This window comes from Glycine max, chromosome 5 (assembly GCF_000004515.6).
Source record: "Glycine max cultivar Williams 82 chromosome 5, Glycine_max_v4.0, whole genome shotgun sequence".
In the NCBI taxonomy this organism is placed as follows: domain Eukaryota; kingdom Viridiplantae; phylum Streptophyta; class Magnoliopsida; order Fabales; family Fabaceae; genus Glycine; species Glycine max.
Genome location: NC_038241.2, coordinates 37455153 through 37468700, shown reverse-complemented (window position 1 = coordinate 37468700; position 13548 = coordinate 37455153). Strand labels below are relative to the sequence as shown.

At 35.3% G+C, this 13548-nt stretch overlaps 3 protein-coding genes across 3 annotated transcripts; all 3 read left to right on the top strand.

The window, feature by feature from the left end:
- The first annotated feature begins 3338 nt into the window (after positions 1-3338).
- Positions 3339-6232, top strand: LOC102667648 (probable protein phosphatase 2C 24). The gene is made up of 3 exons (XM_006580811.1): positions 3339-3524; positions 3623-3901; positions 6191-6232. The coding sequence occupies exons 1-3, from the start codon at positions 3339-3341 to the stop codon at positions 6230-6232; spliced, it is 507 nt and encodes a 168-aa protein (XP_006580874.1).
- LOC100777460 (actin) lies at positions 5465-8678 on the top strand. Its single transcript, NM_001358094.1, has 5 exons — positions 5465-5732; positions 6805-6875; positions 6970-7363; positions 7444-8057; positions 8135-8678. Exons 2-5 carry the CDS (start codon positions 6816-6818, stop codon positions 8198-8200), a joined length of 1134 nt encoding a protein of 377 aa, NP_001345023.1. The 5' UTR covers positions 5465-5732; positions 6805-6815; the 3' UTR covers positions 8201-8678.
- A 1245-nt stretch (positions 8679-9923) lies between these two features.
- Positions 9924-13487, top strand: LOC100779059 (histone H3-like centromeric protein CSE4). The gene is made up of 2 exons (XM_041015302.1): positions 9924-10640; positions 12843-13487. Exons 1-2 carry the CDS (start codon positions 10236-10238, stop codon positions 13344-13346), a joined length of 909 nt encoding a protein of 302 aa, XP_040871236.1. The 5' UTR covers positions 9924-10235; the 3' UTR covers positions 13347-13487.
- The last annotated feature ends 61 nt before the right edge of the window (positions 13488-13548 follow it).

The following is a 13548-nucleotide window of genomic DNA, read 5'->3' as shown; positions in this document are numbered from 1 at the left end:
ACTCCTCAATAATGTGATAAAAAAGAAATGGAGGGAAAGAAGAAAAAAAAATCATTTAACCTTTTCTTCCTTCATTTTCATCGCTAGGCTCTCTCCTTCAACAACCGGCACGCATGGAGACGAATCCACAGATAACATTCTGACCACAGTTAATATTTTTTACATTTTGAGTTGCTCAAGGGAGTTGCTTAATTGAGGTAACTATTACTTAAATGATTCATACCAATGAAAAAAATTATTTTTTTTCACAAAATTTAATGTAGTTCATGTTAAGTACCTATTCTATTAACTTTAACATTAAAGTAATTTTTTGTATAAATTTTTTTAATTTATGTGTATTATAGGTCTCATAAATTTAAAAATAAGCAACTCATTTAAATAATTTTGCATTATAAATATTCTTTAATTATTTTAAAAATATTAAACCAACATCCTTTATATATTAAACTAATTTTTCTTAGTTAATTTGAAAAAAATACACCGTGTTCTTGAAAAGAGTTGCATAAATAATAATAAAAATACAACTTTATACAAGCATGCTGTCTGAACTTGGATTATTTTTTGTAGTTTTATATGTGCGCCTTCATTCCCAAATATTAATGTGTCAACAAAACGAGCAACCTTTGAATGTGCTCATAGTTGGAGCATCAACGGATTGGCTGTACCTAGCACGTGTAAGCACATGCATGCTTTTAAAAAGATGGGGAAAAGGTACCACGTGAATAAGAGGATCAATATTTTGAGCTGAAAAGTTATATTTCTGAAACTTGAATACTGCAAATTATAGTTGAGATTCCTTTTAAGAAGCTAACAAAACCGTTTAATTCATTTGCACAAGCATACATTATATTACACGGATAAGTGATTCCCGGACATTAATTATCATTGATTAACGTACAATTCATTTTGCTGTCACAGTTTGGCCAAAATATTTCAGGGAATAAAGGAACGACTGTAGTATCTTACAATGATGGGGACATGCAAAAGAATAACTGTAATATGTATCTTACAACGATGAAGACATGAGAATGCCCGCAATATATCTTTATATTTATGTTGTGATCCCTGAGCATGCGTCAACATATTTTAATATATCTTGTGATCCCTGATAATGCGTTTGTTTTCTTGTGTTATTATTTCAGGTAAAATAGGATAGTAAGCAGATGGTTCGGAACTAATTTGCGATTAGGAGATGAAAAATAAGAAATCTTTATGATGTATTAAACAAATTCAAATAATTATGTTATTGGTTTATAGCTAATTAACTACGAAAAAAATATATTTAATTACCTACAAAAATATAATTAAATATCTTAACTAAATTATTTAAAGTGATCAACTGAAGGACGTCGAGTAATGCTGCCTAAGAAACAATTTGCTGATTATGAAATTGAAAGGAGATTTATAGTTTGAACTCTCTTGGTGCACGGAAGTAGTAGTTAATGTGAAGTTAAAGTTAAAAGAAAAGTGCTTAATGACACTAATCATATTTCATTAGAATGACACGATCAATGTGACATCTCATTTTACTCTAATTCGTTTAACGTGATTTTCTCACTCCATTTTTTTTATGCAATTTCAATTCGAATGAATAGGCATTTTGGTTTCTGACTTTGTATCCATTTTATAAATTAGTCCCTATCTTTTTGAAATGTAAAAAATAATTCATATCTTTATATCTGTTTACAATTAAGTTCCTACCGTTAAAATCCAATTTTTATCGTTAGTCATATGTCTATGTGATAAGTTTTAGTCCATATAAGTAAACCCATGTGACAAGTCTTTGGACTAAATTGAAAAAAAAACCTTCATTCCTCTCACAGATCTTGGCCCTTGATTCCACCGCTTCCTTTGTCTCAGATTCTGCTGTTTGCAGCTCCTTCAAGGATCAGGGTGCTTCTGTTGCAAATGTGTCTTCTTCGTTTGCTCTAGCTCAGCTCCATAATAATTTTGGTTCCATCCCAAATTGGACGTGCAGGAAAAAAAACTTTTTCTTATACAAAGACGATGTAGACATTTTTTTGTCATGCTTTTCTTCCCTTTGAAGGTATTTATCTCATTTTTGCATATGTTATTTATATATATTTTATTTTTGCACATTCAAACTTGAGATAAGAAAAAAAAATCTTCTTCTACTAAACAAATTAAAAAAAAATCTTTTTTTCCTACTTTTTTTCTTTTCACTCTCTTAAACAAAGCAAAACTTTATATAACTTTATCCTGCATACACAGTACAATCATAAATCTAAAAATTTTCCCTTTTCTTGCATAATTTGAAATAACTCATGCAGTTGCACATGGTCATATGCTTTTGGCTACAAATTTCAACTCCCGCCAAAGCTATTCAAACGTTTTATGAATGAACGATGAAAGATTAATATTACTAGTCATGCAGTCACACATGCATCTACGAGGACTCATCTGAACTATTAATTCAACTTCAATTGCCATTATTTTCACAAAAATCTCCACAATTGATCGACTCACAAACAATATTTTGCCGTGTAAAGAACACCATTGTGTATTTGTGTTGGCAAATGCTAACGTATCTTGAAGAAATGTGAAAAAACTGCATTGCGTTTTTGAAGTGAAAACTGCACTGCATTTTTGGTTATTTTAATTTTGAAGTACAATTGCTTCATAATTTCAGGAGATTTACCCTCCCAAGCTTTGCAATAGATGACGAGAGGGAAGCCCATGGAACACTTGCATCTATCACTTTTCTACTACTTGGAGAAACTTTGACCAAGTTTCTAGGGAATCCATTGTTAGAAGCTTCTAAAATTATCAACAATGCACCTCACTAACGACGTTACTTTTAAATTTAACGACAAGGACTATTTTGCAACACTTATGCAAAGATAGTGACTATTTTTTACATTTAAAAAAGATAGGGACTAATTTATAAAATGGGTACAAAGTCAAGGACCAAAATGCCTATTCACTCATTTCAATTCCAATCGAAAGAAGTCCAGCAATTTCAATTTTAAGTTCCTTGATCGTTTGTTTGGATGAAGAAATTTAATAAGGTAATTTAATTTTTTAAAGGATTTTAATTACTTTTCCAGTGAAATAAGATGTTTGGATAAAAAATTTGAAAAGAAATTAAAATTTTAGTATTTTGTTCAAGTATTTTAATTAACTTAAATATTAGGATTTCAAATTCTTTCAAAAAATGAAAGAATTTGAAATTCTTTTGTGAACATAGGATAGGAACACATTATCTTCTCTCGCACCTTCATCATTTCCAACAGTTTCTTCCTCTTTTCTCTCTTGCAAACTTAGGATACGACATCTTGGCGAGCTCCGCTAATACCATCTTGGGCTTTCCGACGCGCATGACGAGATCGGAGCCGCGCGCTTGGAAGTTGCGGCAGAGGTCGGAAGTTGAAGATTCTCCTAAGTTCGGCGTGACGTCAGTTTGCGGCAGGAGAAGAGATATGGAAGATTCTGTTTTGGTGCAGCCTTCCTTCACCCAAGGCTTCCACTACTTTGGCATTTTCGATGGTCACGGTTGCTCTCATGTTCGTATTCTTTCACTACTCCTTTGCTAAATAGTAATGGATCTGGTTGTGGTTGTGAATTGTGATTCTTAGAAGTTGTATCGTTTTCATTTCCACAGGTTGCAACTATGTGCAAGGAGCGGTTACACGAGATCGTGAATGAAGAAATTGACAGCGCGCACGAGAATTTGGAGTGGAAGCTAACAATGGAGAATAGATTTGCTCGCATGGACGACGAGGTTAATTGCAAGAGTCAGAGCAACCAGACCTTCACTTGCAGGTGCGAGCTCCAGACTCCCCATTGCGACGCCGTCGGATTCACCGTCGCCATCGTCACGCCGGACAAACTTGTCGTCTCCAACTGCGGCGACTCCCGCACCGTCCTCTGCCAGAAAGGCGTAGTCATCCCTCTCTCCTCTGGTCACAAGATCATTTTGAAAATGAAAAAATTTAACTTTTTATCTAAACACAGAATTTTAAAAATGAAAAAATTTAAATTAAAACATTTAAAATTCCTAAAATTTAAATTTTTTTTTCCATCCCAACACACACTTTGGATGGATTAACTTGCCTTCAGTCCCTTGCTGCCACTAATTAATGTCTGTGCACCTTATGTACCTAATTGTCACACCAAGTCTTGAGTTGAATGCATTAATTAGAATTCAGAGAACTCCAGCCCAATCTCTCACTCTCTCCCAATCCTATCAAACAAGTTTGATTTTTAATCCCAATTTCGTTTCTCAAGTTTCGTTTCCAGTGTTATTATTGGATAAAAAATTTCCCCACTGCAATTGGGTTGATTGTTATATTACTGAATTTATTAATAAACAAAGTTTTTTTTTTCCAATAAGCTTTTCAACAATTATAAAGAATGTTGTGTGCCTGCGTCTCATTCGATCATTCTTATCTTTCAAACAGGATGTGACTTTTGTTGTTGATGGCGGGAAAAGCTTCCACAATTAATAACATTGTGATTAGTAGGACAATGCAGTTTGATTTAAAAATATCTCAACATTTTAAATTATTAATATTTAAATTAATTACAGGTAAACTTGTGGTGAATTTCGTACTTAAACTCATCGTACCATATAGCATAGCTCAAGTTAAATATACGACACGAAGGCCCGAGGCAAGAAAGGTTGTCAGACAGGTCACCTTATGGTTTCCCTTTCATGAATAAAATGATTCCATTTCTTTCTCTTGTACTTCAAATGCTTAAATTTCGGTCCTAATCTAATCTAAGTATAAAGGATCAATTTTTCACGTCATTAGTAATCTAATCTACTACAGTATTATTCACGCCATTAGTATTTCATTACTCAACTCTACAATTAGTTATTTTAATGAAGTGCACAAAAACATAGTTATTAGTCACAATCAATATTTTTGATAAAACCTAATGACTAGTTAGGTTTAACGGGAAATTGTTGGTTGGACTTTAACGGGAAAAATTAGGCCTCCGTAGTGTTATGAATCAAAATTTAAATTTCTACTCAGAAAAATATTTATGTTTAGTATTTCACTGTGTCTCGTATAAAATAAGAACTGAATTTTGAAGAAGGATATACGTGAAAACAAAAATATATCTTAAAACTTGAAATTATATATGATAAAGATTCAGTCAATTTGTATCAACTTATCCAATTTCAATTTTATTTTTTAAAAACATTAAAATGATATAACTAAGGTCATGTTAGATGTCTACTAATCTTAATCAAGTCGCGTGAATTTATTTAAAGAAATAAATTTTTTATAATACTTATTTTTTTTTCATTTACAGAAAGAAGAGTCAAGAAATAAAGCTTCTTAACTTCTTACTATTTCTTAAAAGTCAAAAGGAAGAAAAATTGACCCTTGATAATTACCATTTACCCCTCAGTTTTACCAAGTTTGAAGCGCCTTGTACCTAGCTAGACAAAAAATAAAAGGATAATACAAATTGACCCTTGCTAATTACCATTGACCCCTCAGTTTACAAAGTTTGATGAGCCTTTGTACACGGTTAGAGAAAACCGTTGTTACGCTCTCACGAACACACTCATACCCTCTGCTGCTCTCTCTCTGTATATATACCCCTTCACTTCTGTTCCAGCACCTTCCATTACTCCATTTCCATTCTCAACTGCGCGGTGAGTGAGTGAGAGACGGAAAGTGCAAAGCCACCGTCTTCTCTTCTCAGAGCTTGGCTTTGCTTATCGATTCTCTCTCCTCTCATCTTTCTCATTCAAGGTAATTCTCCGTCTAAACCGTCTTAGATCGCACCTTATTTTCCACTTTTAGTCAATTTTTTTTTCTCGCATTTTAGTTCCAGGTCATAAAACGGTGCTAGTTATGCTTCCTTTTAACTATTCTCTGAACGAGGTTCTCCGATTGGTTAAATGTAGCCACCAGAACTCAGATTTGTTTATTAGTGCTTCTTCCTGTGTGAGATTGCCTCCGATAGCAGAACCGTGTTTTCGCTTTATTTTATTATTACTCGGAATTTTGATTAGTATGTATTGATTGTTGAAATGAAGTTAGATTGATGGTTATATCACTTCAATGTAGTTGATCTGCGGTTTGGTGTCTTATTTTGCATGCTACTCACCCTATCTGGTTCTGATCTGCTACAAGTGAGATCTTGGATCTTGCCACAACTAGACAGACAATTTGTTTTGTATATATCTGTTGTATATGTATGGCTGCAGTTGCGTAGTTCTTCTGGTTTATTAACTGACTTTATGATCTGATCTGGATTTTATGGGAGAGTCTTTGGTTTTATTTATTTTTAATATGGAAAATCGTTAGGTAGTTAAGGTGTTGACAATTGATAGTGATATTTCTGAGTCAGTGGGTAACATGTGGTTGTTGCTTATTCCTTATTGAGAAGCTTAAATTTTAAGTCTCGTCTAATCGAACCTTTATTCTATGATATTATGAATAATGTCTGTTAATTTATTAATGTTGGCAGTTTAACATAATGTTAAGGATGCTCTCCTTTGTTTATTCATTTTATGTACACCGTGCTGTTCTCTTTTTCCATTTAAAACACCACTACCTTTTCTAGTTATTAAATATATTTCAACTTGCAGGCACTAATGTGATTGCTTGATTTCCCCTCTTTGTTCTTGTTCTTGTGTGTGTGTGTGCGTTTTATGCCATGTACTTTTGTTATATCTAGTTTAAAATAGATATAGCCTTTGAAGTAAATCCTAGTCTTCGTTAGCTGTAAATGTCTTGGTTTCACGGGTTGTTCATATAATACAATGTTTATACTTTACTTACTGACACTGTATTTCATGGCACCCTATGCTTTTTGCAGGTTTGTAAAAGATGGCCGATGCTGAGGATATTCAACCCCTTGTTTGTGACAATGGAACTGGAATGGTCAAGGTTAGTACTTAGCGGCTTTGTTTTTTGTTTCATGTGCTTGTGCATCTGCTAGCCTTGAGTTCATAACTGAATCTTTGATTTTAATATGGAACAGGCTGGATTTGCTGGTGATGATGCTCCCAGGGCTGTCTTTCCCAGTATTGTTGGCCGACCTCGACACACTGGTGTTATGGTTGGGATGGGTCAAAAGGATGCCTATGTTGGTGATGAAGCCCAATCAAAAAGAGGTATTCTTACTCTCAAGTATCCCATTGAGCATGGTATAGTCAGCAACTGGGATGACATGGAAAAGATCTGGCATCACACATTTTATAATGAACTTCGTGTTGCTCCTGAGGAGCACCCAGTGCTTCTCACTGAGGCTCCTCTCAACCCAAAGGCCAACAGAGAAAAGATGACCCAAATCATGTTTGAGACCTTCAATGTGCCTGCCATGTATGTGGCCATCCAGGCTGTTCTCTCCTTGTATGCCAGTGGTCGCACAACTGGTTTGTATATTACCATCTGTCTTGATTCATTCTTTTATAATCACATCATTCTTTCCCTGAATCAATTCCTTTCAAAACAGGTATTGTGTTGGACTCTGGTGATGGTGTGAGTCACACTGTACCAATCTATGAGGGGTATGCACTCCCCCATGCCATCCTTCGTTTGGATCTCGCAGGTCGTGATCTAACTGATCATTTGATGAAGATCCTCACTGAGAGAGGGTACATGTTCACCACCTCTGCTGAGCGAGAAATTGTCCGTGACATGAAGGAAAAACTTGCATATGTTGCCCTAGATTATGAGCAAGAACTCGAGACTGCAAAAAGCAGTTCATCAGTTGAGAAAAGCTATGAGCTTCCTGATGGACAGGTTATCACAATTGGGGCAGAGAGATTCCGTTGCCCAGAAGTTCTTTTCCAGCCATCTATGATTGGAATGGAAGCTGCTGGAATTCATGAGACCACCTACAATTCTATCATGAAGTGTGATGTGGATATCAGAAAGGATCTATATGGCAACATTGTTCTTAGTGGTGGCTCAACTATGTTTCCTGGTATTGCAGACCGGATGAGCAAGGAGATCACTGCTCTTGCTCCTAGCAGCATGAAGATTAAGGTTGTAGCTCCACCAGAAAGAAAATATAGTGTCTGGATTGGAGGATCAATCCTTGCATCCCTCAGCACCTTCCAACAGGTGATTCTTTTATCATTAATTAGCTCTTCCATGTGTTCCATTTTCATTGATTGCTAAAAAATGTTGTGGTTTTGCAGATGTGGATTTCTAAAGGTGAATATGATGAGTCTGGCCCATCCATTGTCCACAGGAAGTGCTTCTAACTTCTAAGTACAAAATATGCTTCAATGGTGAAATATTTTTCGCACCAGTTGTTTTTATGGGTCTGTGTCATGTCATGTTAACGATATTGCCATGGATAAGAGGTGAGGAAGTATCATTAAAGGAGGGTCTATTCTTTAGCTTGATGCATCATATTTTGTGTGGGGGGCAGACAGTTAGAGAGAGGCATTTCTTGCGTTTGGCCATCCGTGGTTCATCTATATCTTCTTAGTAGGTTGTGTTGTAGCAAGGGAGTGATTGTGATGATCTCTTTTTCCCCCATTTTCTTTTTGTATTTTTAAAGTTTACATTTGAAGGATTTTTCCCCTTGGAACATTGAATCATTGATGTTAATAGTCATATGTATCGAGAAATCTCTATATTATTGTTATTTCCCGTTCTTGCTCGTAAATTCATACTGCAGTTTTTATGTATGTTGAATTATGTCCTAGAGACGGCATTAAGTCCATTTGATGAATGCATAGATCACTGTGTGATATTTTGTCGTTGATGTGTCATAAAGTGACAACCAGTGATTCCATAATTCTAAGACATATTTTTGGCTTGAGACGGTTTGGATCATTAATTGCATTAATTTGTTAATCAAACCAACATGTTCCATGCCAAACTACTGAGTTTGACTTTAACTGCCTATGTGGCATGGAACGTGTAGTTTAATTAGCACACACTTCATGCTATGCGGCGGTGTAGTTTAATTAGCACATTTCATGCTAGGTGGCGGTTAACTTTGCTGATGCATATCAATTCATCTTTTTGTATACACATTTCAATTCCAATGCAAAATAAGTGTGAGATGTAAACTTTTCATCACAGTATGCATAGATCACTAATTGACTCACTAATTCATCTTTTTTGTATACACATTTCAATGCAAAATTGATTTGCATCGAGATTACTTTAGCGAGTCAAACTAGCAAGGTTAGTTTTGATTGTAAATCTTGTATTGAGATGTATAAACAAAAGAGGAATTGATATGCAAGGTCAATTGTTGCATAGGCAATCAAAGTTAAACTTGCCGGTTTGATTGGTGAGTTTGACTTATTTGTATGCTTGGAAATCAGGTGAAAAAGTATTTTTTTCAGGCCAAAATAATTTTATTAAAAGATCATGACTCTTGTTTTTGTTTTTATCTGTTGAATTTGTATTTGAATGTGGCTAAGTACAACTGATAATATATTTCAGAATAATCTCATTTTAGGAGTATTGGTTTCCTAAAAGTACTCTGATTTGTTCAAATCAGCCCAAGGAAACATATATGAGAGGAAAATAATGCACTCTAATTCCAATTTCGAATTTGATTTTTGATGATCTACATGCATGGTACAAGGTGAGCTTTTTACAGGCAAACTTCGTGGGATATAAAAATATTAAACAACTATAGTTAACGGCTAGAAACTAAGAGATGCCAAGGCTTAAATGCTAAGGAAAAAAAACTCAAATATTTTAACTTATTTTTAATTAATTGACCATTTCAAAATATTTATGTAGTGCATGAAAATTAAATAATAAAGTAGTTTCATACTCAATTAGATTTTGTTTGATTTTACTTTTGTTTTTTTGCGATACATGTTTGTTCTAACTTAATTTTAAAACAACCTTGCGAAGCTGGAAAAAATAACTACTTCTAATAACAGTTTTTTAATTTTTTTTTTACAGTATAAATGTTTTAAAACATCTTTTTATTTAATATTTTATGAAACTAGTAAAATCCTTCTCTCTTAATGCCATAGAATATTTTCAAACAAGGACACAAACCGCCGCGGGTTCCGTTGTCCCGGGAAACCGAAAAGCTTCAAATTTTTTGTAGAAATACTAGTTTGGTGGCTGGCGCCAAAATGAAAAAGATGAATCCGCGTGACATCTCATAAGCAAATCTTAACCGTCTGATAAACCCACACACGGATCGCTCCAAATCCAAACTCCCTCCTTCCAAAATTTCAAACCCTATAAAGCGCTCTTGATTCCACCACCAAAGCACAAAGCAATCTCAACTTCCAAGTTAGGTCACTCTTCCAGATGGCGCGTACAAAGCAAACTGCTCGCAAGTCCACCGGCGGCAAGGCTCCCCGGAAGCAGCTGGCGACGAAGGCCGCTCGGAAGTCTGCTCCGGCGACCGGCGGAGTGAAGAAGCCGCACAGGTTCAGGCCTGGAACAGTGGCCCTGAGGGAGATCAGAAAGTACCAGAAGAGCACGGAGCTTCTGATCCGAAAGCTTCCGTTTCAGCGTTTGGTTCGTGAAATCGCTCAGGATTTCAAAACGGATCTGAGGTTTCAGAGCAGTGCTGTTTCGGCGCTCCAGGAAGCTGCTGAGGCTTACTTGGTGGGACTCTTTGAAGACACCAATCTCTGTGCCATTCACGCTAAGAGGGTTACTATTATGCCTAAGGATATTCAACTCGCCAGAAGAATTAGAGGGGAAAGGGCTTAATTTTGTGATCCCTTTTGGTTTTAGGGTTTACATGTTTTTATTTAGCCCTTTCTGGTTTCCGTCTCTGAATCTTTCAAGGTTTAGATTTATTGTAATGATGCCATTCTGATTGAAGTATTGAAATTATGCGTATTCTCTTCAAGTGAATGTAAACGATTTGTATGGTCTTTGTGGTTGACTTGTTGACTGTTGGCTCAGTTGATTATGCAAATTGGGTGGTGTTGTTCATTCGCTCTTGCATGATTACTTTGTGTCGGTGAGATAAATGAAGCAAATTTATAGTACATAATTAAGCAAATATTTTTTGCTGCTTAAAAAAAATGCAACATTCTTATTAGATGAACGAAGAAGTCACTTAATTGAATTAAAGATTATGGCAATTGCGGCACCTTCTTAGTTGCACCGTTTTCTTTATTGTTAACCTTGGCTATAAATAGGCCACACATGTAACATTTGAATATATGGTGTGAGTGAATGACTTAGTGAGTGAACGTAAAGCTAATTTTTTTTCTTCCTTCTAGTGTGTGCGCGTTAGATAACTTTCTCGGTTTATATTCTTTCGCTGCGTGTGCTTGAGTTGTGTGAGTTTAATTTAAATCCCACTGTTAACACTTTGTAAATCACAGCTGCTTTCAAAACAATATAAGTTCGTATTGTGTTCTATCTTGTGGTTTGTTTGTGCTCTGGTTTGCGATGGAAAATGGTTGTAGGTTGTGTTCTGATGCTGCCTGAAATATGATGCCCTTTTATGGTGTTAGGAGATTGTGGTTCCCGCTGCTTCAATCATTCATGGCAATTTTTGTTCATTTTACTTTTTAGATATTCACTGAGTAATTGAAATTTAGGCTATCTAGAATTTTTGGAACTCAAAGGAACAGACAGTTGTTCTTGCCTCTTATATGCAAATTTTCGTATTAGAAGCAAACATTTATTCGAATTTGACATGTTTTTCAAACCAACCATCTCGATGGTTGATTTAAATATCATATAAAATGTTGTAGAGCTTTTTTCAAATATTGATCTTCGATAACAAAAGATCTTGTCTTTCTCTTTATATATGCTTATTTTCTTATGAGAATACTTTTGGCCTTAGATGAATGAGAGTACTATCTTGTAACTTACAAATAAGCTTTTAATCTATAAATTTTCTTTAACTCTTAGATATAATTAACTATTATCCACATACAAGATAAATGAAAGTACTATCTTGTAACTTACAAATATAAACACAATGGCCAAATTTGTAAACTACAAGATAGTTTTTTCAAATTGTTTAGTATATCTATGAAACAGTTCAGTTTAATTCTCCTAAATTGTTTGACAATTTAGTTCAAACGAATCATTTTTTTAGTTCGTAATTGTTTACGACAATTTAATAATCAATTTGAATTGAACAACTTTACTTATATCATTGCTTTAGTTATTGCTCCGTTGCATAAAGTGATTTCTTCCGTTTGCGAAGTCAATCTTCTTTTTTCAATAATCTTGAATCCTTCCCATGTGTATAAATGCATTTTTTTCATCAAGTTGAACAAATTCTAGGTCCAAATGTGCTATGAATTCTTCACTAACTAGATAAAATACCTCATTAACCTTATGAGCAATTGAACGAATTCCTTTACTACTGATCGTGCCTTAAATTGAACATCATTCTTCTTAAAAAAATGCATCTTTCTTTGCATATACCCTTAAATTGAACATCATTCTTCTTAAAAAATCTGTTATTTTTTATTTCTAATTTTAGCCAAATTTTAATACTTTTTGATTTTTTGGTAATAATTAAAAGTAGCTTTATATTATATTTTAAATTTTTGTTATAGATTAAAATATAATTTATGCATTATATAAAATAAAATATTTATCCTATACAATATACAAACTAAAATACTTGATTTATGACTTTAATAATTTCACAAACTAAATTAAAATCCTTTTTAGCATACAAATAAGGAGACCCGTACTCCCGCGAAACCGAAAAGCTTGGAATTTCTTTTGAGAAAAAAAGGCAAGAAATGAGAAATACACAACCCCACTCCAGTGGCGCCAAACCAAAAACTAAAAATGGTTGAAAAGAGTAATCCGTGTCTCAAAACCGAATCCTAACCGTCCGATTGACTCACACACGGATCGCTCCAAATCCAAATCTCTGAAACACAAAACTCCCTCCCTCAAATTTGAATCTCTCATCTATAAAACCTAAACCCCCTTTCGCTCTCAACTTCATTCCAGCAAAGCGCAAAGCATTCTCCACTACGATTCGCTCTTCCAGAAGCTTCCAGAAAACTCCAGATGGCGCGTACAAAGCAAACAGCCCGTAAGTCGACCGGCGGCAAGGCTCCCCGGAAGCAGCTGGCGACTAAGGCCGCCCGCAAGTCTGCTCCGGCGACCGGCGGAGTGAAGAAGCCACACAGGTTCAGGCCAGGAACCGTGGCCCTGAGGGAGATCAGGAAGTACCAGAAGAGCACGGAGCTTCTGATCCGAAAGCTTCCGTTTCAGCGTTTGGTTCGTGAAATCGCTCAGGACTTCAAAACGGATCTGAGGTTCCAGAGCAGCGCCGTTTCGGCGCTCCAGGAAGCCGCTGAGGCTTACTTGGTTGGTCTCTTTGAAGACACTAACCTTTGTGCTATTCACGCTAAGAGGGTTACCATTATGCCCAAGGATATTCAACTCGCCAGAAGAATCAGGGGCGAGAGGGCTTAGTTAAATAATTCACTTTGGTTTGGGGTTTAAGTGTCTTTGTTTTAACGCCTTGTGTGTGAATCTAGATCGTTGAGCAGTTGCTGATTAGATTTCTTGTAATGATGGTCTTATATATGTAATCAAGTATTTGTCTCTTAGGTATATGGTTGTTTGCCTGTTAGTTGTATCACTTGATCAATTAAATCAGATGAAATGGTTCATA

Coding starts and splice junctions, on each gene's coding strand:
- LOC102667648 (XM_006580811.1), top strand. CDS start 3,339: ATGACGAGATCGGAGCCGCGCGCTTGGAAGTTGCGGCAGAGGTCGGAA. Junction 3,525..3,622: donor ATGGTCACGGTTGCTCTCAT/GTTCGTATTCTT, acceptor TCATTTCCACAG/GTTGCAACTATGTGCAAGGA. Junction 3,902..6,190: donor CCGTCCTCTGCCAGAAAGGC/GTAGTCATCCCT, acceptor GTATGGCTGCAG/TTGCGTAGTTCTTCTGGTTT.
- LOC100777460 (NM_001358094.1), top strand. CDS start 6,816: ATGGCCGATGCTGAGGATATTCAACCCCTTGTTTGTGACAATGGAACT. Junction 6,876..6,969: donor ATGGAACTGGAATGGTCAAG/GTTAGTACTTAG, acceptor AATATGGAACAG/GCTGGATTTGCTGGTGATGA. Junction 7,364..7,443: donor TGCCAGTGGTCGCACAACTG/GTTTGTATATTA, acceptor CTTTCAAAACAG/GTATTGTGTTGGACTCTGGT.
- LOC100779059 (XM_041015302.1), top strand. CDS start 10,236: ATGGCGCGTACAAAGCAAACTGCTCGCAAGTCCACCGGCGGCAAGGCT. Junction 10,641..12,842: donor GAAGAATTAGAGGGGAAAGG/GCTTAATTTTGT, acceptor CATCTATAAAAC/CTAAACCCCCTTTCGCTCTC.